The sequence below is a fragment of the Amyelois transitella genome, chromosome 7 (assembly GCF_032362555.1).
Source record: "Amyelois transitella isolate CPQ chromosome 7, ilAmyTran1.1, whole genome shotgun sequence".
Lineage (NCBI taxonomy): Eukaryota > Metazoa > Arthropoda > Insecta > Lepidoptera > Pyralidae > Amyelois > Amyelois transitella.
The window spans coordinates 4,159,618-4,187,592 of NC_083510.1; the positions used below are offsets into that span (position 1 = coordinate 4,159,618).

The window sequence follows — 27,975 nt, forward strand, 5'->3', positions numbered from 1 at the left end:
GACCTAAAGATGAGAACATTATTATATGCAGATTGCATGATAATGCAGATAGTTCATAGCGCTTTTCGTTGAAATTATATTAGTACTAACTACTGTGCTTAAAGTGTTTTTTGAGTGGTGATGATCTTTTTACTGGGTTGATAACTGTTTTAAGCCAAGAGGTGTAAAAGCTTTAATTACCTAAATGCTCATTCAATGCTTCTGGTGAGTTAGGTTAATATATCTTTATTCAATTAACATCTAGTTATTCAAATTTATATCCATGTATCTGAGGGTATATAAATTATAAGTAACATTTTACATAGGTCAGTGAATGGACATGAGAATAAATGGATCTGAATAACACCACATCTTCTTGAAATATATAAGTTTTCATTTAAATGGTTGAAATTGAAACAATAACAATTGTCTTTAAAGTAAATTAAAATAGATAAACAGAATGTAAGTGATGACAATGAGTTTGACAAAATAATTTTTTGTTCTCGTGCGTCCACCTGACTGAACTTTTCATCTATTAATCATTCCAATTCCATACAACTCTACAAGATATTCAGAACAGTTACAGTAGTGACAAAATAATACCATAACAAATAAATAAGATACTTGGCTATTCTAATAATTTCTTCCTTTAAAAAATACATGGAAAATAAGAGGCCTTATTATTCCGATTTCTATACAAGTGCTCCATTAATCAGATTATTGTAACACATAAAAAATATTAATTGGATCAAGTTTGCAAAGTGCAACTTTAAATAATTAAAGATTATTATGTAGTATGATTCTATACTGTAGAATTAATAGTATAAGGCGTACTTTACTGACCAATCATAAACCTTAAGAGTTTTAAACACCAAATTAATGTCGAATAGTTAACATTTACAATAAAAACTGGAGTAAAGTGCGTTTTAAGCTTAAATTTTTTTCCTATTCATCGAGTTCTTAGAAATAATATAACATTTTATTTCATACCATTTAATTGATCGTATCTTAATCGGACTACTTGAAGAATGTTGGCCCAAATCTTTTAAGGTGAAATAGCATTTTGTTTGATGTTTTACCGTGGAAGTAGTTCTATGTAGGTGCCGCTCCAATTTAAGAGGTTGATTAATTATTATGCCAGATAAGAATTATTTACCTTTATTTACTTTCGGCCTCATAATCGTGGGATACACTTAATGAATAAAGTAAATCAAGTATTTTTTATCACTCTTAAATAAATATACTTTTTTTCCGAGAAAATCGTACAAATTGTGCTGTTTCACAAAAAAGACTTTGTTTTTTTTTGTTATTAAATATAATGGTATATCAGTATTTTTTACACGTATTAGCTTTAATGTCAATCTAGCTGGCTAACTCATATAGTAGTTTAGATTGCACCACATACTAAATGGACCTACTATCCAGAACGATCGATCATTATGAAATAAGGAAACTATATCTTATGATAGATTGGATTTAGGAAATACGAACGATATTTGGTGAAAGGAGTACTCCGATGTAGCTGATTCGATTAAACGTACTGTTTTTCAAAATCAGTTCCTATAATTTGACAATTATTTATATCACGGAGGTCAAGAGGGAGTCGTGGCTTGTAATTATTGTACAGGGCTTATCCTCACCATAAGGATGCAATCGAGGAAAAAGTTAGGAGAATGGTAATCTTAAAATACCAATAATAATTATAATTATGAAAGCAGGTTGACTAAGCAGATATACACGGAGAGTGTGGAGGGAAAGGTCGGAGTGGGAAGGCGAAGGAGGTATGCAGAGATCGTGGCAAGTGGAAAGATGTAGTCTCTGCCTATCCCTCCGGGAAAAAGGCGTGATTTTATATATGTATGTATGTATGATTCCTTAAGAGAAAATATAAGGAATCAAAACTTTTCATAGTCCAACATTTAACAGTCTTGATGCATTTTCTGTCAACGATACTATTATAGCAGTCAATAAATGAACGAACATATGAGGCCATTATACCACTAATATCACGTGTTGATGATAACATTTGGAAAAAGACAAATAAACAAATTTTAAAGTGAGGAAATATGTCTATTTATAGAAAGCTACCGAAAATAGTAGCCGAGTATTATAATACAGTATGTATTATAACTACAAACAGGTGTAAGGTATACGTATTGAAATTAATTATAACTATAAAGTATAACTCTATATGGAAGGTGTATATCTATTGCAACAATAAAGGATCCATGCCCTGGATAATATTACTAAGACAGCTTACAAAGCATTAAAAGAAGAGGAATAAAGAAGACTGCAGATGTTAATATATATATATTTTTTAATGATTTTTCAACATGACTTTAAGTAGTAAGAGAAAATAACTATATCACACTTCCGATAATTCAAACTGTATTCGTATAAACAACTACATACCTACTTGATACAATTTTGATCAATTCAAATAAATTCTATTAACGTCTTATATATCCTAAATTTAAAAGCTTAATAACTAACATTTACTGCAAAAACACACACTTTAGGGTGTAAATGGAGCACATAACTACGACCAGTTCAGCGTTAACTGGTACTTTCTAGTGTTTTAGCTTTTAGCTTGCGACTGTAACGTTGAGCTACTAATGCTTTTTACGTAGAGTAAAATATGTTTATTTTATAATGAAAATATTATCATTCAATATTATAAAGCAAAATATTGCCCGCGACTCCACTTGCGTGAAATGTACTTTTCGTACTCTCTACTATGAGCATGCAAAATTTCATGGGAGGTGCAGTGGTTAAATTGTGAAGAGATAACATATAAACTAACTTTTTATGCATTAATACATACACTATGTAATTAATATAATTTCTTGAGATAAACATTGTAGTTCTGAAGCTATAAAATTGGGAATGCGGTAATTGTATTCAAGATGTAGACCCGAAAATATCTTTAAGAAAGTCGTATTTTAAAACTTAAGTGATAATGAATATAAGGTACAAAATATTGAATCGGTAAAATAAATCTATGAACAGTAACACGGCACTGAGATATGGTCTAGTTTCGAAATTACCTGTAGACCTATATAGGGCAACATGTATATATCATTAGTTATTAGACTGGATTATGTGTGTTACAGGTATAAAACTTCGTAATCAAGTATAGAATTTACTGAAAAAATATTGGATTCTGTAAAAAAACAATCCTTAGTCGAACCTTAACAAACATTTTAAGGGTATCACTATGTATATAGTATAACTGATAAATCTTTGAGGTATAATTAATTATTTATCTTTAATGAGGTAGACAGAACAGTGAAGAAAAGACCGAAAGGTCACGTTGAGCTGTATGGCTTTTAATGATAGAATTGAGATTCAAATAGTGACTGGGTGCAGGCCCATCGCCTAAAAGAAGACTTCAAACTTTATAGGTCTTTCACCTGATTGTCTTTTACAATCTGCACGGGAAGAGAAGTAGGTAACGCACACTATATCGCTTTGCTACCAGTCCAGCAACATTAGTCGTTGGGGGCAAAAGAGGGAGATGAAAACAAAGACTCTAGAAATACATATATGCTGTAAGATACCTATCATAGCAGCAAAAATGTTTAGTTGAAACATGCAGAAATGATTATAATTTTCTCAATAAATTTAATGTAACATTAATTATCATGCCGTTTACCTGGAAGAGTGCAATACAATGCAATAACTCTTCATAGCACCGCAATAAATTATCGATAAAAGTGATCTCTTCCAGGTAAACTGTAAAGAGTCAATAGCCTGTTATTACTTATTCCCTATACAGTTTTTTTCATGCAAGTTGATCGGTTTTAAGTATTCTGGACCAGATCTTTCCCTATTTAATATCGTTGTGATTAGTTTAGTAAAAAATTTGTAAACGCATTTCAAAGGGCCTATGCAGGTGCATCTAGCCTCAAGTGCATTGGAGGGGCCCTTATTTATAAGGCTAGTGCAATCTCTGAGGCAGCTTCAAATGCCGTGTTGTGTGGAAACAGCTATGCGGGTGAGTCTTACGTAACGTTAAGCTTATCGATTTTAGGAAAATTGTTACCAACACCTATTGTTTCAATTATTATGTAATTTCCGTGTCCGTGAATAAGTTAAGTAATGTGTTAAAAGTGCGATTATTGTCACGCATTCTTCTTATTTGTATGAACAGAATTAGAAATTATAAATCATCTCTAACACGAGTATAATTTTCAGTAATAATTGGATTTACTTCTGAAAAGATGTAACGCACTTGGACTTAAAAATATTCAAAATATTGTTACAATTATTTGAAAAAATTACGTTATATTTAATTTTGTACACTTTTGTAATCCTAATTTGATTGCAACTTACAAATATTCATAATGGCACATTGAATTATTGAAGCTATAAAAATAAAATTATGAAATGAAGCACTATAAGACATCATGAAAAAAATATATATTTTTACGCAACTGTTATTATTTGGTATCATCATTTGCCAAAGTATAAATTTTATTATTGTTCTTTATATATGTGTCAAATTCAGAAATCCACTCCAGAGAGGTGAGGCTAGGACTATTAGCGAGGATGATGATGACTGTACCCACAGGTGTCTTATTGCAGATCGTGCTTATGTTTGCTTGCGTGGGAGCCGCGCTGGCCACCCCACAGTACGGAGCCTTACTTGCGCACGCGCCTGTAGTGCATGCGCCGGTGCTCCACGCACCTGTCGTACACGCTGAACCTGTAGTGAGTAATATGTGTATGTAGGTTAGATATAATAAATTAACCTTTTTTCGAAGGGGTAGGTCAAGAGTACATATTTTCACTTACCACTATCCCTGCATACTTCTTTTGCTTCATCTAAACTCTTGTCACTTAATCGAAACACTTTCATAAAAACCTTCAGGGTTAAAGAAAGAAAGAAAGAAAAATCTTTATTTGGCGCAAGATGTAACATTACATTTTCATTCATAAACATAGAAATAAAAAAAAATACATGAGGTTTCCACTCAGCATATGCATGTGTATGATGAGGTTACACAATGCGCTGATTTTCAGTGGAACCTAGTACGGAGGTTATGCACTTGTCTCCAAGTAACTTTATAATTATAATTATACATTTCTGGATATCTTCTTTATTATGACTCGACAGACAATTTAGAAAAAAACACATTTAAGATTCACTAAATAATAATTGAATAAATATTATAGTATTTTTTTAATAAAAATTAAAATCCTAATATTGTCCTTCGAATCTCAAGAAACTCCAGTTAGATGAAGTTTCTTTACTAAAAACTAAATAATTTTGTGCGTGCAGTTTAAAGCATAGGGTCCTTTGTATTCTTTTGATAAAGGTAGACAAAATGTTTAATAGACAGATTAAAATTGAGGTTGATAAAAAAGTCAAAATTGCTTACTATTTTATCATGCTTGATTTGTTGAAGGCTTACCCAAAGTATGCATTCAACTACGGTGTGAAGGATCCACATACCGGTGACATCAAATCACAGCAAGAGGAACGGGATGGTGATGTAGTTAGAGGTAAACAATATAAATCATTATCTTTTTGCTAACTAGCAATGAAAAGAAAAACAAAACAGACAGGTACATCAAAGTTACTATATCAACTTTAGTTAACTTAACGTAAGAACTGAGAATCAGATAGTGACAGGTTGTTAGTCCATCGCTCAAAAGAAGAATTCAAAGTTTATTAAGACTGATATTTGATTATTTTTCCACATCAGCATAGAATATGAGATTTAAAAAATCTAATGGATATTGCTTTCATTATCCTTGGCTCGTAATAAATATAATCATAATGGCTTTAAACTAATATTATACTATTTTCCCTTCTCTAGTTTTTGACATGTACAGAGAAAATAAATAACTTTCAGGTAGCTACTCCCTGGTAGAGCCTGATGGTTCCACTCGCACGGTGCAGTACGCCGCAGACGACCATAACGGGTTCAATGCTGTTGTACATAAAACCGGACATGCAGTCCACCCGGTAATATATCTATTTCATTTGAAGTATCTTTTTATAGATATACCAATTTGACGAGTTTTTTTGCTATTTTTGAAAGTCTTATCTAAACATATATAATTTATCTAGTATAGGTACGTATTTATATAATTTCTTCAATTGCACCTCAACATCTCAGTTTCGGTTGAAAAGTTTGACTGGCCGAGAATACCATAATCATAAAATCCGCCGGCTGCAAATTTATAAGTATTATCTAAATTTAACATTCTTAGATACATTCTATAGAAATCAGAATTTATTTACTAAAATGATAGAAATGAAGAATCGTTATATTGCATAGCACGCGTTTCTGCATAGTTTTAAAGCTATATTAATTTCAGTATCGAGATGCAAGTCATTAACAAAATCTCCTATGATGGTATCATAGTCAGAATTGCAACGTGCAAATTCATTAGAACTAAGCTACAACTTCTATAGTTTTATATTCTATGGTTACACTATAACTTCAGACCCCAACTCGACATGATTTTTAATTTAATTCTGATTTAATTTCTTTGCGTACATAATAAATGTAATAAATCATGCTCATGTAATCGACGCAAAGATCTCTGAACACTAATTGGCCCTAGCAATAGCACTTGATATCACTCTTTTGCACACAAAATTCATGGTAATGGTGACTGGATAAATCGTTCAACGCTGTTTCTGAAATCGTTGATATGAATGTTTTTAACACTATCTGCTCTTACAAGGAATTTTCATTTTCTTTCATCAGTTAACATTCATTAAGCTCTATCAGTCATTAGGTTTCTTTGGCTTTGAGTTAACAGTGTAACAATAATTGTAAATTGGTTTTCATTATAAGTATATAAACATTGGCTGTTTGTCACGTAAATGTTTAAATAAAAGTAAAATTATCTATTTGCAAAGAGGATATAGGACCCTCAAAAAATAATTCCCAAATTTACGTTGCGGCCTATACAACTTAAAATCCGATTAAAAGGCTCGACCGAAAACCATGAACTAGTTAGGAAAAAGGCGCGATTAACATGTCAAACGTTTCTTGGAATATTTGCGGGCCTTATCAGGGAAATTCGGTAAGATATGCCGGCCAAGATCCGACCGACTCGTTTCCTTATAAGAACATGCGCCTGCGTTGCACAACCGCCGCGCAATCCAGAGAAACCGACTTTGTGTAATATCGGGCGTAGAGTTATTAACACAGAACACTGAATAAACCGCCGCGCATTGATCTTTGCTCTGTGGTGGCGAGAAAATTTTATAACCTTATTTGAGGTTTCGAAAGGGCTTTGATAATTTTGTCATATTTTGGTATTGTGATGCGGTGCAAACTACTAACACTGTGGAGTGGACTTTTTTTTACGACTGATTATTTGTGAAGCTTCTGAACTTAAATACGTAATATTTCTGTTCAACTAAAATAATGGCTTGTAACTGTTTTAATAAGGATAGTTACATACTTTTATGTGCGTTTGTAAAACCTGTTCAAGCAATGTCATACCTGCTTACCCGGTTTGTTTCTTTAGGATATGTAAAATATTTTATAGAGCAGAGTTCCTCTATTAAACTATTAAATGTATAAAAGTATAAATTGATACAAAAAGAAAATTGATATATTTATATAGGTACAACATAATTAAAAAAAAAAATACTTCAATTTCATAAACACATTATACGAATTTATTTTACTATTTTTGTAAAGAAAATACGCTTGAGTGATCTTTACCTTGAATTGAAACGCATTGTTAGAAATAAACGCCATGCTTTATTGAAATGTTGCAAATGAAATTCTTTGGTTTATTTTGCTATTTTTGAATACCTACAAAATCGTTATTCTAATTGTATACATTTGAAATAATATTTCGAAACTTTGTAACTTAAATTTCAACATACTGATAATGATTGAATGACATGAGGAATAAAGACGTATTACTTTTTTGTATGATCATCATTCTCTTTTTCTGCCCCCGAATATGGCAGAAATAATAGGCTAATATTTTATACTACACTGTCGGCATCAGTTAATTACGTCACGTTTTTTTTCTACATTTTTAATTGTTTAACGCTCCTCGAATATTTATTTTGCTTCATACACCTTCATCAGCCTTTTCATGCAATCTCATTCTTGTCTCTTATTTACATGTTTATCTATTTATTTAAACTAAGATTATCTAACATTTTATTTATTTTCAGCAACAAGTGGCTGTAGCAGCCCCGGTACACTACGCTGCTCCAGCCGTTGCCCTGCACTCGCCCTACGGATTACACTAAACTTTATCATAATAGTTACATTAATCTATTGTACGTCTTGTCCATTCATGTTAGTAAAATAATGAGCTATTTTTTTATGATCTTTTTTATGTTTATTTATGATAAACTTTTATTTAGACTTCGTTTTTTTGTGATGATTTTGGTTCAATTTATATTTAATTTATTTTTCTCAAAATAATGTTTTTATTATTTTATTCTCATCTACTCAATAGGTTTTTTTTATTTCTCCTTTTATTCATATTGTAGGACAATATCCTTTTATACGGATAATAATATTAAGTATGGTGTTAAAAGGTCATTATGTACTAACTTGAATGAACTTGGTTAAAATACGGTCAATAAATTATTATTCTACTCAAATATTATCGTAAAGGTAGACTCAGGGTCTCTGGATATAAGGGGGTAGTTATCAAGTTATCACTTGCGTATAAAGGAGGATGTATTTTGTTTATAATAAGTTAATTATTTTGTGGATATTATTGTTCATGTCAATTGCCATTTGTATAGAAGCATCTGAAGTACAAGTATTTTTATGTAATTTTAAGGATATTTTTCCGTATTACTATTTATAGAGTCCAATGTACCAACCGTAAATATATGATTATAGTTAAGTAAATTACATCTCATATTTATTGTTTTATTTATTGATGATATAAAACCTGCGACCCGGAATGCTAAAGCATACAATAAAAACTATCTAAGATTAAATTTTTATCAAATAAGTAAAAATACTTATTTTCAGAAATCATGTATTCCAAAATTCTTAAAGATAAAAGAAGGAATAATTTATTACTAACACCTCCTATTTACTGGCTATTAGAATAGAGAACTTGACAAATATATACAGTAGGTGAAGTTCAAAGACCTCATTTTGGATAATGACTTAATTTATAACCTATTAATATAAATGTATCCAATAAATCCCATTATAGACAGTAGAAGAATATTTTGGGCATATGGCCGCTTTATAAGGAAGCGATGTGTCATTTTATTTTCTGTTATTTTAAACTATCAGTCAACTACCTATGACTATGCTATTTTTGTAAAACTGCAAAAAGTAACAAGTTGATAAAGATACATACTTCGCTTGTAACATAGCGAAATCAGAGGGCTCTTTCGTAAGCTCAGGCCGTTGAAATGCATCCTGCGGGATGAGTTGAACAATATTGCTTGGTTAATTATTTGGTCGACTAATCCTGCAGAATAAATTTAGGTGAATTGAGTTAACTTAAAAGTGAGTTTCTTTGTATAACTGTTGGCTTAAGTATAATAATGTGAAAACGTCCCTCCATGGGGGGTTTTAAAATTCTTAAAACATATCTAGGACACGTTATAAAACCAGATACTATAACATGTTTTTATGGACATGTTACTTTTGAATTAATTACTGATACGATGCAAATGCCTCAAGTGATCATTACAAATATCATCGAGAAAACAAAATTATGAGTGCGGAAGTAGCATAAATCTATAAAGATCGTAGCAAGTGGAAACAGGCGCGATAGTATGCAAAGTGCCAAAAATGACATATTCATATCAATAATGTGAAATCCGTCCATATCAAAAATACTTAGTTTATTATTATTATAAAATGTATTATAGGAGCTAACAATTACTGTCAGAAATAAATCCAAATAAGTAAATTTACGGCCATTTTTTATTAATACTTTCCCCACTTTTTCATCTTCTAACAAGTTTTTAAGAATTTAATGAAGACCTTAAATTTTGAAAATGTCAGTTAAAATGTAATTGTCGCTACAAAATTGGAGTTTTATAACATTTTTACGATTGTTTTGCTTTAAAAGTTAATCGGAGGCGTTTTGGAGTGCATGATACATTTTTATAAAGAGTAAAACAAGCATTGTATAAAATATTTGTGGTTTAAGTAGGAATGCCTATTAAAGAGTTTGAGTTTGCATTTTTAAGGTGCTTGATATATAGATATAAAAAGGTATTTACAGCTATACAATTTGGCGCAATAAATACTCTTTCTAAAGATCTACGAAAAGATTGAATAGTATTATAGCTTGAAATTAAAACAATGGCCATTAAAAACAAAGTAACTTTTATATAAACTGATGATGGCCATAAACTCAAACAAATAGGAAATCACATAAAAAGGCTCCAATAAAAAATTTCTAAGTACGAAACGGTGCTTGAACTTGACACACTAGTTTGTTTTATATGCAAAGAATTATACAGAATACCAACTCCACAAAGGTGGGTGGAATCTAAAAGTTGTGAGTTTAGCCCATCATGGTAGCGCGCCTTATCTAGTGACGTGGACTTTCTTGAAAGGACTCGTCCTAATCGCATGACATCAGGAAAGTGATTTTACACCGTACGATTTGTCTTTTGTAAGATTAATAAAAAAAAATGACGGTCGTATAAAGAAATAAGATGAAAACGAAGAAATGTAACGTTTTCATAGTTGTCTATCTGGGAATCGAATCCGGGTCAAAATATAAATAAAATAACTACTGCAACACCGTTGCAATCAATATGTTATGATATTTTTTTTTCAACTCAGATGGGACTTTCCAGATGTAAATAAAATTATAGTTATTGATACTTTTGAAATAAGTGGCAGTTACGGCAAACTTCAGTCAAGTTAACCGTCGAATTGTAGAGTATAAATCACCTCTACAGATATGGGAATCCGCACCCACAAAGTTTACGGGCCTATGTGACCGTTGTTTCTGCGGTATCACACAAAAAGGAGTCGCCACGAGAGCCTCGGGCTCTGTGGACGAACGTCCTTTGCCACGTTTTGTAGTTCGATTGATTCTGGGAGCTTTATTTTTCTGAGATCAACATGGAGACGATATTTAAGGTAAGGAATATTGATAAGATAGCAAAAATATATTTAGTTTTTGTAAACAAAATACAATATGCATGATTTTAAATAATATATATTTTTTTTAATTATTAATTAAGAAAAACTAGAAAGTGCCGTGTGGTTCCCGGCACCAATACAAAAAAGAATAGGACCACTCCATCTCTTTCCCGTGGATGTCGTAAAAGGCGACTAAGGGATAGGCTAACAAACTTGGGATTCTTTTTTAGGCGAGGGGCTAGCAACCTGTCACTATTGGAATCTCGATTCTATCATTAAGCCAAATGGCTGGATGTGGCCGTTCAGTCTTTTCAAGACTGTTGGCTCTGTCTACCCCGCAAGGGATATAGACGTGACCATATGTATGTATGTATGTAAAAACTAATATTTGATAAGTGTTTTTAATAACTTTTAATATTCGAAGTATAAGCTTCCAATGCCCCATATTATGAGTTAAAGCAATGAAAGTCTTTTCAATAACAGGTTTTTGCGGAATTGTTTTGCTCAGGAATTTTATTTATTCATCATTAATCAATACTCGCGGCTCAGAGTAGTGAGGATGCAACTGGAACTTAAGAAGATTAGTATATTTTTCTATGTAGTACTATTAATAATTTCACTATTTAAAAATTTTATTTTCAGGTTCTTCTAATAGCAATGCCGCTGATATGCGAGAGTCGAATCATTTCGGCGCCGAGACTAAAAAGGTTGACTTCAGCCGAACCAATGCCTAGTTACTATTACACAAATATTAATGGTAATATTAAATTTTGTCTGAAGTTTTATTGTCACGTATAGAAAAATGAATATACTTAAAAATATATATATATAGAAAAACCAAAGTTCTAAACTTTTGATAAGTTTTTATGTTCAGCTAAATTTTTTTTTCTACTTTATATCGCAATTCACATTAATAGCTTATTAAAATAATTAAAATATCAAGGACTATAATTGAATAATGTTTAAAAAAATGAATTATTTTATTCAGTTTAATTAAAAAATAAAATAAAAAATGATTGAAATATACTTAATTAATCAGGTGTTCCTGGCACGTACTCCTTTGGCTACGATAGTTTTGACCCGTCAACTGGCAACACTCAGTACCGTACTGAAGAGCGTTACCCCAACGGCACAGTGGTTGGGAGCTACGGGTTTGTGGATGCAAGAGGTCAACCGCAGAGGTTCAGATACGTGGCCGATGTTAATGGATACAGGTGAGACAAATCTTATATTATTACTGATTTTAAGGTATTTTGTATGTACGGATAAATAACACAAAATAGTATATTTCATTATGGGTTTTTGAGTAATGTGGTAGAGAATGCTATTAGCATTAAGACCACCTATTGTACTTTGAGGCTCAATAAAATTTTAAATAAATAAATAAACTGCTATTTATAATTATATGGTACAGTATTATAATACAAACTGCTGTCTAAAGACTCTAAAGTATTGAAATTTGGAATGTATGTTTCATAAGTAAGTCTAGGGCCACTAAGAGAGGATTTACATAAACTCCCGCTGGAACGGAAATTTATCGTTTTACTCGGGCCTACATTATTGTTTAAAAATATTATTATACACTCTTTCATCTTTATATTTTAGAGTAACAAGTGATCCGGTGTTCACACCTGTCGAGAAACCAATACAGCAATTGTATATGGATACAACCGAGCCTTCCGTGACGTGGTCACGACCAAGAAGACCTAACAGAAACCGAGGAAGCTACTTCAACAAACTTCCAATACAGAAAACCGTGTATTCTGCGTCAAATAACGAAATACTGCCTGCCTTAGATTACTAAAATTGAATAAATCTAAATTTATTAAGTTCTTATGTTTATTTAATTCGTAGACGATAAAATAATAAAAGAATTCGTTCATGTAATATCTTTTTTAATTCATTTGTGGTTGACAATGTCTTACGTGTCAGTTGAATAAAAGTCATAAATATAGAATAACAGTAATTTTAGGGGATTCAATTGTGATGAGAATACTAGATATAATTATAGATCGAAACTTAGTTGTTATAAATATTTTCACTTTTTTTATTCTTATAGTTTATACAAAAGGTAAGCTACTTAGCAAAACTAATTTTGAGGCCTTTTGTTATACTTAAGGAACAAGTCTATTGGTTCTTTTCTATATACTATGTATACATTTAGTTCTGTTGCATTGAATACATAAAATTTGGTAAACTTTTAGTTTAGAATAATATACATTCTGACTCTTGGGATACTACCAAGACTAATTTTATGTTTTCTAGGTTATCCTATTAATAAGAAGGGTATTGACCAAACTGACGAGGAAACTTATGAAAATGGGACTGTAGTCGGAAAATATTTCTACAAAGATAGTGAAGGAAATCCGATACATGTCAAGTATTATGCTGATAATACTGGATACGGGTAATTGATGCACTTTGTAAATCGTTTCCTATATCTTCATAAAGCTAGCAACTTCTATATCACTTCACGATCATCCATTATTAAGCCATCTGGCTAAATGTGGCATTTGAGTTTAAGGAATATTGGATTTCCGTACCTCGAAAATGATTTATTTATTTCAATTTAATTGTTTCTAAAATAATGAACAAAGGGTGGACTTAATGCCATAAGGCATTCTTTGGCCAGTCACATCTTTAGACAAAATTATATTAAGTGAGTAGGTAGATATGTTTTTCCTAAAGCAGACGTCATTTATTCCATATTTAATCATTACCCCGTCTTGGATGCCTTCCTCATTTATCATGCAGTATTTTTTAAGTATATTTTTGTATTTTAAGCTGAAGTTTCTTTTTATTAAAAGAAATATTGCTTTTTAGAAAATATCACAGAAAAGCGTTTGAATAATTTTGCACACAAGAAAGTAGAAAAATACAGGTTGTTAAAATGCTTATTACATTCCAGCGTTGAACTGAAGTCAATAAAAAAATACCCAATACGTGAAACGGGATTAAATGTTAATTCAAAATTGAAGAGTTCTTTGAAAACTAATGAAAAATCAGATAGCATACTATCCTATACATCTACTTTGAATCCTTTATACGACCGCTCAGAAACAAGCATTACTACTGAGAAATTTATAAAGGATTTAAAGAACAGTAAGTACAAAACAAGTCCTGATTATGAAATATTCGTTGATAATGAACTGAATACTCCGAAGAAATGTGGCCAGGACAAGGTTCACGTTTATTCAGAAAAGAATAAGAGAAGGACTCGAAATACCCTAAGTGATTTTGATGCGTTAAAGTATTGTGAGCAGATGTTTTCTTAAATAAAATTGTAATCATATTTTCTTATCTTTTTTTGTTTTTTTTTTTAAACTAGGTAACCGAACCAAGTTTCTTAGTTTATTCATTGATTTTTTAGTGAAAAGCATGGGTAACTACGTACGAACTGGTCAATTGATCACCATAACTCTGATCTTTTTGAATATTCTGCACAGTGCCTTAACTCACTAGTTGTAATTCAATGAATGACCTATGTAAATTGTAAAATGTGCTCTGCTTAATATTACTCAGCACTAGGGCGTGTGTACAATTGTACATAGACTTTGTAATTGATGTCTAGTAAATTTCAAAAAAGTACTGTTTATGTTATTCCTGGTTATACATTCGTGTAAAAAATTTAATCAAAATCCGATTTTGCGTGGAAGAGTGACATCCTCACAAACTTTGGCATTCACAATATAAGTAGGATGATCTTCTGCCTTCTGGTGTTTGTCTCGGTTACATCCTTATCTTTATGGATTGGAGCCTTTGACCACTGTAAACTTATGAAGATTTTTTTATATAATTATTATCAGTCCAAATCATATATGACCGCATATAAATATATATACCATCAAGAAAATTCCATAAACAATAGTTCTTATTGGATAAAAGATACTCAATTATTAATGTTATATGACAACATCGCAATTTCGTTCTAACAATAGTTACTCTTGTGTAGAACTACCCTTATGGCGTAATAGACAGCGAAAGTATTATGTTGTAGTAATTCTGTATTTCCGAAGTGACGAAATTAGTTCAAATAGAATAAAATAAATAGTCAATAACTTAACATTTGTGAAAAATATTACTACTGCGCCACACAACTAATAACATACATACATACACAAATTACGCCTCTTTCCCGGAGGGGTAGGCAGAGACCACATCCGTCCACTTGCCACGATCCCTGCGCACTTCTTTCGCCGATTTGATCAAGGTACGGTCGACTAGGCCTTCCCTCTCCGACAGTCCCATTCATACTTTCTTTGTATATTTGCTTAGTCAACCTGCTTTCATTTATCCTCTCGACAAAATAAAGAAAAAATTATCGATTTAAACATGATAATAAATAAAAAGGTTGTTAATGGTCTAGGATCGCGTGATTTTGGTATAAATATCATAGTATCACATGTTTAGTCAGTGTATAACTTCCAATATTACTATGATACCTTAGAGCTAATTTATAATGATACCTTTATTATTTGTCTGTTTTACTTGATATTTGATTTAAAAGTAGCATCGTCTATGTACACGTTAGAGTACATAGACAAGGCTTTGGATAATGAGTACAATAAAAACGGCTAAGTTTATCTACACCTTCTACTTAGTTAATTAACTAAATTGACTTTATATCAGCACCAATAAACCGTATCACTACACAATTAACTGGTAATGTGGGTAAACTTGTAGGTAATGCTTGTATAATACCGACGTAATGGTAATAGTCAAAGCGAAACGCGTTGCTATTTGTTACTACCAATAGAATAATGTTATAGCTTGCTGTTGATCATTTGTGTCGTGTGGTTCTCGGCACCAATAGAAAAAAAAATAGGACTACTAGAATAGAATAGAATAGAATTATCTACTATACTCTATCTAATACTATCTCTTTCCCATGAATTTCGTAAAAGGCGGCTAAAGGATAGGCCAATGAACTTGGGATTCTTCTTTTAGGCGATGGGCTAGCAACCTGTCACTATTTGAATCTCAATTCTGTCATTAAGCCAAACAGCTGAACGTGGGCTTTCAGTATTTTTCAAAACTGTTTGCTTTGCTACCCCGCAAGGGATATAGACGTCATTATATGTATGTTGATCATTTGTTAAGAATTTGGATAATAATCGCACACATTGATCCCTTACGAGGTTAGCTATCATAAGTTTCGGTAGACGTTCAGCCAAGCGGTATATGATGGACCTTTGAGATTAATAATGACAGGTTACTAGCCTATCTTGGATCAGAATTATCTCAAGTTCATGCATACATATTTATTTCCTCTTTTGGACTTTCTACATCTACGCGTTAAGGGAAGTGAATAGTTAAACGAAATATGTACCTACATTAAAGTATGAGGTTTTATTATTATAATTTATTCAATAATACTCTTGCAGCTATCGCGTATATACTACTACATTTATGTTGTAAAGGTTCTATAAAACTAAGGGATATTATATTGAATAATTTACGAAGATGAGAAAAATGCTTGTGTGTTTTCTAAAGATTAAAATAACTTAATAAAAAATATAATTGAGGTATTAGGGTATTTGTATATAAAAAAAAGTTCAAAAAAAAATAAACTAATGTGTTTTTGATATGGAACAAATGGAAACACTAAATTAATTGGATATAATTACTCAAATCCGCCCACTGTTTAGGAGAACACCTTTATTGGTAGACGGTTAAAAATCTTAAATTTCAACGATTAATCTCTCAATTCCATTTAGGAATTGTATGATCCTCGGATACTTCGGATATATTATTTTATTTATGTTCACAAATATAAAAAAAACACTTACTTCAATATAAAACTCTTCCAGTAGACTCGTGAGAGGAGAAATGATTATAGGTGTGTGCACAAATCTTAGTCTCGACTGAATTATAAATTATGTCAATAGCATAAATATAAAGAAACGAACGTCTAATTAAAAAAAGAAAGACTTAGTTATAAACAATTTAAGTAGTTCGGATCGTTCTGGACGATGAGGTGACAACCTGTCATTACCTCTAATAACAATATTATCAGTGTAGGTACTTTTCTTGTGGCTTTTGGCTTTATCTACCCCGTGTAGTATTACAGATTTGATAAATTTCCATGCACCTTTCTATTATTCAGAGCAAGTTAAGCTTACACTTAAGGTCCTATACATATTGTAATACTGATGTTGAGCTGATGGATTTATTTTGGGTTTTAAGAACCTTATATTTAAATAGCATAATTTAAACTTTACATTGGTTGTTGATTTTCCTTGTTGACATAGGTATTTATTAATTGAAATAAGTTCTGCAGTATTTTGTCATTATGTGTCATTGGGTGGCCCCATTTTACTAATTTCTTCACAACACTAGGAATCAGCTACAATGTTAAGCATTTTCGACGGTAAAGACTTACCGTAAGTTTCAGCAGGTGTAGTATAAAGTGGTCGATAACAATCGATATAATTTCTTAACCATTTTCTTGAGAAGAAAATAAAGTAAATTACGCAATTACTCTGAACTGAATACGGTATAAAGTTTTGCGCATAATATAACAATGAAATTATACCATAGCGATTACAGCATCGGTAAGTACGATGAAGTAGTTTCCGATCGACAGTAATGTAGGATAAAGTATAATTTTATCTTTAAGGCCATTTGCAAATGAGAAACATTACTTTAAATGAAAATGAAATTAAAAAAAAACTTGTGCACGTAAATTGATTTTATAATTGTTCAGGTGGTTAGTTTTGTAGTATTGGTTTTTATTATCAGAAATATTGTATGCAATATGAAAACGAGTCGACTAAAGACTGTAGTAAGAAAAATCTGATTAGAAATAGAGAACTTTTGAGTCCATTTGGTCAAAATAAAGATACGACTCATCATGCGGTACAATGTTCATACTTAGTATGTATAGCTATTTGTGATATAAAAAAATGAAAATAAATTGCAATGCACTCAAATCGAGATAAATAGCTCTCTTGTATGGCTTCTTCGATCTGGAAGATTACTTTCGGAACAGATCACTATCATTTTTCTGAATAAAGTTATTATCATTAGTCTATAAAAAAAAAAGGCATGTCCATGTTCCATGTCCAATATTTCGTTCAGTTCCAATAGTTTGCCTGTATTGTCTGCCAGTCAGTTACTCGAAAATGTTCTTATATTAATAAAAATCCAATAACTCATAGGTATTATTGAAAAAAAAAAAAACTTTTTGAGAGCCGATTGAAGTCATAACTATTTTTTCTAAATTTTTGTCACATTATACTTGGTTGCTGCAAATAAATGCAATTGTGTGTGAAAGTGCTAACTTATATTAGTGCCATTAAATTAAGGGTACCTTAGTACAGAAGGCTTATTACCGTCAACTGTAACGGTCACAATTGGATGTAGGAAAGTGGGCTGGTTACGAAACTAACAATGATTTTAGCGTATTTGTGACATATTGTGAGCTGACCGACTTTGTAATATGAAATGCTCTTTATTTGGTAACATCATGGTGAATCGTATTTTTTTTTTGCTTAGTATAGTTACATACTAGTTCTCGCCCGCAGGTTCGCTTGCACATGTTATCGCCATTTGAGCATCTCCCACGAAAAGTAACTTGTTGCGGGATGAAAAATATCATACGTTCTTTTAAGTAACTTCTTCTGTGGTTCCCGGCACCAATACAAAAAAGAATAGGACCACTCCATCTCTTCTCCATTGATGTCGTAAAAGGCGACTAAGGGATAGACTTACAAACTTGAGATTCTTTTTTTAGGCGATGGGCTAGCAACCTGTCACTATTCGAATCTCAATTCTATCTTAAAGCCAAATAGCTGAACGTGGCCTATCGGTCCGCTCAAGACTGTTGGCTCTGTCTACCCCGCAAGGGATATATACGTGATTATATGTATGTATGTATGTATGTACTTCTGTGGTTCTATGCTCTGGCTCAAGGCTCGTTGTAAAAAGGAGTAGCCACATTTGACAAGTGTCCAGCTAAAAAGATGTTCTTAATGCTCCCTCCGAAACAATGGTTCGATTATTGTTGACTAGGCAATTATTCGAGATGCCTCTTTATGTCTTAACTAACTAACTAACTATTACTTAAATAAATGATTCGTGAATATTCTAGCTGCAAAATTTAGAAGCTCGGACTTAAATTTCCGAGATGATTGAAAATTAAAATAGTTTAAATTCAGTTATCTTCACCATCGTGGAAACAATATGCATATGGTTTTGCTGTACTTAACAAGGATCAGAAATACCTATAGTATATTTAACTTTAAATAAATATAGCGTCTTCATCACATGTCATACATAGGTTCAAATTAAATACAATCTAGAAAGTAATCAATATGTGTTTTGCCGTGTGGTTTCCGGCACTATAGAATAGAACCATTTCACAGGTTTCCCACGGATGTCGTTAGAGGTGACTAAAGGATAGGCTAATAAACTTGAGATTCCACTTATAGGCAATGGGCTAACAACCTGTTACTATTTGAATCCAGCTATTCCATTCATACAGTTGAACATGGCGTTTCAGTCTTCAAGACTGTTGGCTCTGTCTACCCCGCAAGAGATATAGACGTGACTATTTGTATATATGTAATCAATGTGTCTAGTATTCAGATTTTATTTATAAATATCATCTTCTGTTACATTATCAAACGTTATACATTCTGAGAACCTGCCACCACCCCAGCACCCACGTATATAACGCCAGTGAGTTTTCACTCGGCACACTCTGTGTATTGGTTCCGCTGTAGTTTGCGTGTTGTGTTTTGATAGAACCAGTGTATTGTTGTAGGAGAAATGGCCCTTAAGGTAAGGAAATATTTATAGTGATAAATTAATGTTGCAGGAACAGAGGGAGAACAAGGGATGCAGTTCATCTGATAAAACTTGTAACGTGAAAACAGTAGGCAGGGATGTTTAATAAACAGGAGACCTTTGTTTAGCATAAAAGAGATTTATAGATATTAAATCCTTTAAAACAATTTTAAAAACAAACATATAAACACGTCAACATCATCATAAGCCACGTTCAGCTTATACGTGTATAAGATTTTTATAATAAATATATTCTCGCATTGATAGATAATATCATTACTTTTGAAAGCCTTTATAGCGCAGGTTGTATAAAGTCTCTGAACCACCGGTCCTGGGTTCAATCCACGGACAAATCATGATGGAAAACGAACTTTTTCTAAATGGGCCGGGTCTTGGATGTTTATAATCCGTTTACATATATATGTCTATAATTTACTCTGGGATAGGTGATATGTGATACGTTCAGTATATAGTATGTTTAATACAAATTCATTAAGCAAGTTCAACTTTTGTCGTAATATAAGTAAATTAAGGTACCTCGGCCTCTTTTTTCCTCTTGGCCGGTCAGGTCAAGATGCTACTTTATTATGGCTGTATTAATATTGTTACTGTATTAAGAAATGTTACGCTGTTGAACTTACAAAATAAATAAAAACATCTTATTTCGAAAACGAAATAATTTGCATTTTATATACTGTAAAGAACACAAAGATATAAGAAAACTAGAAATTCAAAAACTCTTCATAAATCTAGAATCTTTTCTATATTAGTTAATTTAAATATGTATATACTCGTATATATATGTATTTTTTACCATTAAATCGGTTACATTGGGCTGTAGGAGTCTTCGGACAATATAATTTGATTACATACCTGCACTACATATTTTGTTCACTGCCATCCATAAATAGTGATCATTTGAGTTATGATTATAATGTAATAAATTGAATTATTGTAAAGAAAAATTACAGAACGAATGAGAATTCAATTTGTCTTCGTAGAGCTAAAATTTTATTACTGATTAAAATTTATGTTTCGATTAATCCATTGACGTTATTTATTATAATGGAACAGTAAGAAATAAACTTATCAACTTCAATAAAGATAAGAAAATCGAGCTTATGAGTAAGTACCTCGAGACCATATTGTCAATGTTTATGAAATATTTCTTCACATTGCACACTAAGCTATGTACATACTTGTGTCGTTAATTTTATCTTGCTTCTCTTTACTTGCTTTGCCGTGGGAAACCACACGACACTTTAAAATAGAACTAATCCATATCTTTCCCATGTATGTCGTAAAAGGCGATTATGGGATAGGCTTATAAACTTGGGATTCCTCTTAAAGGCGATGGGCTAGCTGTGACTATTTGAATCTCAATTTCATCATAAAACCGTCCACCTGAACATTGCCTTTTAGTCTTTTTAGGACTGTTGGCTCTGTCTACCCTGCAAGGGATATAGACGTGATGTATGCGGAGTCGCAGGCGGGATTTTCTACTATTTAGAGTTAATTTAATGTTCAAAAATAAACATCAAAAATCCACTCCAATATCACAATAGTGTTTCAATTGTTTTCGGGTCACCAGGGATCCGCCAAGTTAGGCTTTCAGATAATTAAACATCAAATAATATATGTTCTTTATGTCCATTCCGGGAGAATCACTGACACTCATATATTAACATCAGTCAACAGATGTATTAGATTATCGTTCTCTTGGTGTTAGTTTCAGTTGTGATTTTTCTGGGGAGAAGCTCTGTATAGTAAGATGGCTATAGAGCCATGAATTTGTGGTGATAAGATAAATGAAATAAGTGGTGAATGCATTTGATGAATAAGGCTCATAAGTCTGGAAGTTAAATAATTGAAAGTGTATTCGATACGTTACGATAACGTTATTTAATACTAGCGACTCGCCACAGCTTTGTCCGCGGTACTTAATATAGCCTTTATCACCCGCAGATAATGCACAATTTAACAGAATCAATATCGGTTCAGCATTTTCGAAGCCCTAACAAACAATTGAACTTTTGAACCTCTTCATAGTATAAGTGTTGATAGTATAGATTTACTAATATCTGGCGATCGAACTAACAATACTATGATGTAGTTAACAAGTAAAAAAGGGTAAACAGTTTATATAATGACGACTTCAAGTGAAAACAAAAGTGTTTACGTTGCATTGAACTGCAGAAGCCTCGACAAGAAAACATTCCAACTATAGTTCTGAAAGTGGCTGGGAACGTTGAAAAAAAGTCTCCTTTGTTATCATACGCACTAATCACATGCACATGATGTACAATTGTAACATTGTTCTTGAATGAACATTTTTGTCAATGAAAAAACAAGTTACGATTTGCCACTTTCTGATTCATTCGAATGATTTATTGCCTTTTATTGTAATGTAGGTAAAAAGTTTTTCTGAAAACAACTAAAGTTGAACGATATACTTAATGCCTTTAGATTTTTTTTTATTTAGTCCTCAGACTCCTGACTTTGTATCTGGAAGTAGGCAATTGTCACAATGGTTACATATACATTGATTTGAAAAAGTTCTCTTTTCAAGCAAAATATTTTAATATAAACAATACTTAATTTATAAACATATCACATACAATTAGAAAATTAATTGTATTTTATCCGGACACGCTGTTCAAACTCAATCTACATTAATGACTTCCAATGAAGACATTAACTTACAACAAAAACCTAACAAAAACTATCAATATTCTGATCAAGAGTTAACAGGACTTGCGTAAGAGTTAGACACGATACACGCGGAATACCATAATATACGTTATGTACACATACGCGATGATTTTTTTTTAATTCTTCTGGTAGAACTATATAAAATGATTAAATCATAGGTCCGTTAGTTTCTATTAAAATTGATTTCATAGAGTTGAAATACCAAAACACAAAAACAAGAAGAAAACACTTTACCATGGCTTTACCAATCTTGCATGGATGTGCTGGTCTCGCGTATGCTTTCTCTGACAGCGCATCCTTTCTTGCATTCTACAAAATCTCCTTAGTGTCCCTTTAGATCTGTATTAGGTACTCACGCCATATTTAGGGGTTTACTCCTCGCATAACTATGCCATAGCAAAAAAAGGTTATTCTAAATTCGTCCAAAATATGTAAACTATTTTAGTGTAGTATTCTACACTTGCACTTTGAGAGCGGCAGTAGTTTTAATTATAAGTGGTGTTATTAGGAGTTGATGTACCTATGTGTTGAAGTGTATCTAATTTTAAAATATATATTTTGATCTAATTTTGAATTCAATCATTTTCAGATTGTGTTACTGGCATTGACGCTAGTTGCGTGCACGCACGCTCGTTTCTTCACATTTCTCCGACCAGTCAAAAGCGTCGACTCCCACGCCGCTGCTACAGTACCCGCCCAACCCAGACTTGGCTACGATCACCATCACATTACCGAAGATGAACATGTCGACTATTATGTAAGTATATTGGTTTAATGATTCATGTAACAAGCTTAATTTAATGCACGACACAATTATATTTTTTAATTAAAGAATATGTTAATGTTTTATGGCAATCTTGGCCAGGGATAGCCTTAAGGCAGGCAGAAGTTCCAGGACGGAAGCCCGCGTTGCTTTAAAGTCACGAAAGAAGACGTGCAAGAAGACCTATAACTGTGGGATATTATGCTTATAGAACAAATACCTACTCTTTTGTGGAGCAATAAACATTTAACTAAAAGCATTATTTTTTGAATACTCAATAAATTCTTGGCCATATCAGTGTCAGACCATGCGCATTGACCACTGCGCCGATAGCTATATTACATTGATGGTCTCGATTACGCTTTCATTTGTAACCACACTTTCTTTAACCTTGACTGCGTCACTCATATACTGCATTAGGTCATTATGCATGTAAAACTTTTCCTTGCCACCATACTGGTCTGATGGCTAAAAGAAGAATCGTAGTATGTTCCAGCTGCTTCTTCACGCACAGAATGATAAAAAACGCCCATTGAAATACGCCAATACCGTAAATCTATATTGATATATACACATACATGTTAATGAGTTAAATATAAGTAATTTATATCTTTAGATTTTAAAAGTAACTCATTGAGAAGTAGCGCATAATCAAACTTTCAAAGAAACATTGATTAGGATGAAACCAAAGAACAGTGTTATAAGACTAATTAACACTTCAGTACATAACAATGTATCAATAAATAATAAGAGAAAAAACTCAATAATGTGTGAACGAGGAATTGGCTCACGGTTGAACACTTCCTTAGCGTAATAGTATTACCGGTGCCTGACATAAGCAGCATGTGAATAGCTTCTTGTTAGTGCGGCGTAGGTGAGAGAATAAAGCGATTTTAAACTCCAATTTACAATGTATGTGACTTTAGCGATTTTTAAGGTCCAATCAGCAGTGAATTTATTTATTTATGTACACATAAAATAAACAAAATATATTTTATAACAAGTTATAGTAAAAGGTTGCTACTTATTATGAATCTGTACTGTCATACTGTACTACTGTGTAACATAAAAACCATTAGAAAAATATTCAGAAACTTTTTACATCAAGTTTCTCTTAGTATTTAAACAAGAAAAATTAACGACGTCCTTTGATGGAATTTTATTCGAGAATCTTATATTCATAAAAATATAATATTTTGCAATACGAGTTAAAAATGTTTTGGACGAAGTATATCGAAACTATTTTTTCTCAAAACTTCATTAATTGTTTATGTTTATTATCATTTATTTCTTATGGTAATTATATAAGCAGAAATATTCCTTAGTAAGATTTGGTACAGTAATCATATAAATTGGGCTAGCTCAAGGCTTGTATAATGTTAAAATGAGATTTAACTACACAATGCATCTCGTCAATATTGTACGCATTACATGGTTTCGTTTTCCGCTTATTACACAACACGAGTGCGTGACAGAATGATTACGAAAATGGTACACAAAATAGAAATAGAGAAGAGAAAATTTAAAATTATCGAATATCCCAAAAAATCTTGTTGCGTTAAGATTTTTTATCCTGTTGCACGCAAGGAAGATTGAAAAAAAAACAATTCCCATTTCAATGTTTATTAATGCTCAATGTATCATTCCTAAATGCCCCACGTAGAGAATTTTAATTTCGTATTCTTGAATATTTTTTACATTATTGAAAATGAATTGTTTATTCACTGCAACAATATTAATTATAATTAACACAAATACTCTCAATACTATGTATTTGAGGCTGAATTAACACAATTGTGCAAAAAACATTTTGTTTCAGAATTTCTTCAAAATGTATAAATACATGTATAACATCGGTATTGAAAATTTTGATAAATTTTTCAGGCGTATCCTAAATACGTGTTCAAGTACGGCGTGAACGACTTCCACACCGGTGACATCAAGACACACCACGAGTCCCGGGATGGGGATGTCGTTAAAGGTACTTATCAATTTATTTAAAACTTGGTTGAGCCCAATATACATTTATCTCGCCTTTTCCCGTGGGGTCTGACGTTCCGATTTTATCAAAGCCATATTTTCGGCCTTTAGAACCAGTGAGGTACAGGTGTTTCTTTTGTATGAAGTAGATAAAGTAACATTTTGTGTTGCTCTTCTTAAATATGGCGTCGTGTCTTGCTCAGTGTAAACTAATTCTAAATCTTTTCACTAGCCACTATCTCGCTTGCTTTATTTCATACATATTTTTATGTTATCTTTTATTAGCCCATCGCCCAAAAAAATAATCTCAAGTTATTAGCCTATCCTTTAGTCGCCTTTTACGACATTCATGAGAAAGAGAAGGAGTGGTCCTATTCTTTTTTTTTATTGGTGGTGTAAGGTCTTACTTACAAGAAAACTGTTTTTTTTTATACAAAACCTAATCAAAATCGGTCGTGACGGAATAATTGAATTTTCACTGTCCTTCCTTTGTTGGTTTCCGTCTTTCCTACATACTTCCGTTGTTTACAATTAACATTGTTTCTCAAACAATGTTGAGAGCCGTTGCGCAATACTTTACTGCGTTATGGTGTGCTATGAGATTTACCATACATTATCACTATAAAGTTGCCAAATAATAATTATGTAGAATCTGTTAACATAATAATTAAATTATTATGTTTTCAAAACGTAAATTACATGCAATTGATCTTTTAACGTTAATCTGCGTGAAATTCACGTTTTAATTAAAACCATTCCAACGATGAAAGAGCAACCTGGATTGAAGAATAGTTTTACCATCGTTTGCACCGCTGACGGATCTGTCACGTAAAAGAGAATATGTCAATGCAAAAATATAATTTCTGAAGTTATTTTGTTATAATTCCAGGTCAGTACACGGTGGTGGAACCTGACGGCTCAATCAGGACCGTGGACTACACTGCTGACAAACACAACGGTTTCAATGCTGTCGTTCACAAGACTGCGCCAATTTCACAGCACGAAGCCGCTCATCTTAGCCATTAGTAGAATAAAACCATAGCAAAAGTAACATGTATTATCCTTAAGACTCCAACAGTAATACAATTTGATTCATAATTAGAAGAGTTAACTGTGTATTTACATAAAATCAACCAATAAGATTCCGATCACTTGGAAAGAAGCATTGTGATTGGTGGATTTTGCATAACACAGTTTCCCTTTTATGGAAACGCACCCTGATGTATTTTAGTCTGTTAATACACTACTATACAATAGATAACTACAGTTTACTAGAAATGATAGAAAAACTTAAAAACAGAAGTTACACTGATACTTTTAGTACATCTTTAAAATGTCAATAGATATTATGTTTCAATACTTTAATAGTGCCATTAGACACAGTATTTATTTGTTGGAGCCTTAAGAATCATCAATGATTGGACAATTTTTATTGAAAAAATGCAGCTTTTCTTTGACTTGTGATTTAGAATAATTTTAACAAAATGTTGATTGGTTAATATAATTTTGATTGGCTAACTCCACTATTTCTCAAATTAAGAAGAATTTAATACTGTTTAAATTTAGAATAATAAATAATGTCAGTAACAGAAAAAATACATAATTTGACTGAATCAACATTTTAAGTGGAGGCTAGATTATTTCTGGAGAGATTTTTTTGTTATTAGATAATTTGTTGTATTATTTATATTTGTTGTTAAATAATTTTACTAAGTACCTGATAATTCTTATGCTTTTGTTGTTATGTTTTCTAGGTTTATTGTTTGTTGTCAATAAAGTTGACTGACTGGAACTTTTGTATCTTTTTGTCATTCTTAAAATTTATTTCTAATGAGTAAAATTAACGGGGGACGTGATTAATTGTGGGTTCTACCATATGAATGAAAGAAAAAATAAGGAATAAGTGTAATATAAGGTTATTGTAAATAGAAACACCACCGACTAGAATCATTTTCTTTAAAATTGATTGTCTAGTCATCCAACAGGACTTTGACAAACTTTAAACTTTTTTTTATCCTTTTCTGTAGAACGCGGAAAGAAACAAAAGAGAGATGCAATCTACGAAAACACGGGACTACTTTATTCAAACTTAATTATAACAAAACTCCGTTTGTACGATACAATCTGAACATCTGCAAACAAAGACCTTCATTTTGTAAGGCGCCACCGTCTTGCACCAGCTAGGTAGGTACACCTACACACTATAATTTTGAAATGCAATATTTGTATGAATACTTGTGAAATTAGCGTAAAAAGAAACGTATAAAAAACGACTTAAAGTTTGAAATAAAAATAAGAAAAAAGGTAAAAGAAAGGAAAGGAAAGAAGGTACAGTTTAGATTGCAAATCAAACAAAAATCTGTTACAGATTATATAAAATAAGTTTTTATTGAAAAGCTCTAAAAGTATGTTGTTTCTTTTTAGGCTACCAACAAAATTCGTAAATATAGATCGAATTTATTCCTCACTTGGTAGACAGAGACAACGCTTAGCCTTTAATAAATTAAACATTACCAATAAAATAAGTGTTGGTAAGTGCAAGAAAGGAGAAATTTCCCGACACTGACGAGGTTGCATGATAGTGTAAGATAATTGTGGATAAAATAAAAAAAAGTATGAAAGAAACATGATTCAATGTACGTACATATATGTGTTTGTAAGACCATAGCAATC

At 31.9% G+C, this 27,975-nt stretch overlaps 3 protein-coding genes across 3 annotated transcripts; all 3 read left to right on the forward strand.

The window, feature by feature from the left end:
• Window positions 1-3,764: 3,764 nt before the first annotated feature.
• LOC106132631 (cuticle protein 8) lies at window positions 3,765-8,849 on the forward strand. Its single transcript, XM_013332090.2, has 5 exons — window positions 3,765-3,976; window positions 4,567-4,692; window positions 5,391-5,487; window positions 5,841-5,953; window positions 8,144-8,849. The coding sequence occupies exons 1-5, from the start codon at window positions 3,869-3,871 to the stop codon at window positions 8,219-8,221; spliced, it is 522 nt and encodes a 173-aa protein (XP_013187544.2). The 5' UTR covers window positions 3,765-3,868; the 3' UTR covers window positions 8,222-8,849.
• Window positions 8,850-11,036: 2,187 nt separating this feature from the next.
• LOC106132118 (uncharacterized) lies at window positions 11,037-12,861 on the forward strand. The gene is made up of 4 exons (XM_013331450.2): window positions 11,037-11,054; window positions 11,700-11,814; window positions 12,097-12,271; window positions 12,663-12,861. The coding sequence occupies exons 1-4, from the start codon at window positions 11,037-11,039 to the stop codon at window positions 12,859-12,861; spliced, it is 507 nt and encodes a 168-aa protein (XP_013186904.2).
• A 6,968-nt stretch (window positions 12,862-19,829) lies between these two features.
• Window positions 19,830-26,483, forward strand: LOC106132102 (cuticle protein 19-like). The gene is made up of 4 exons (XM_013331426.2): window positions 19,830-19,841; window positions 23,149-23,316; window positions 25,207-25,303; window positions 26,192-26,483. The coding sequence occupies exons 1-4, from the start codon at window positions 19,830-19,832 to the stop codon at window positions 26,326-26,328; spliced, it is 414 nt and encodes a 137-aa protein (XP_013186880.1). The 3' UTR covers window positions 26,329-26,483.
• The last annotated feature ends 1,492 nt before the right edge of the window (window positions 26,484-27,975 follow it).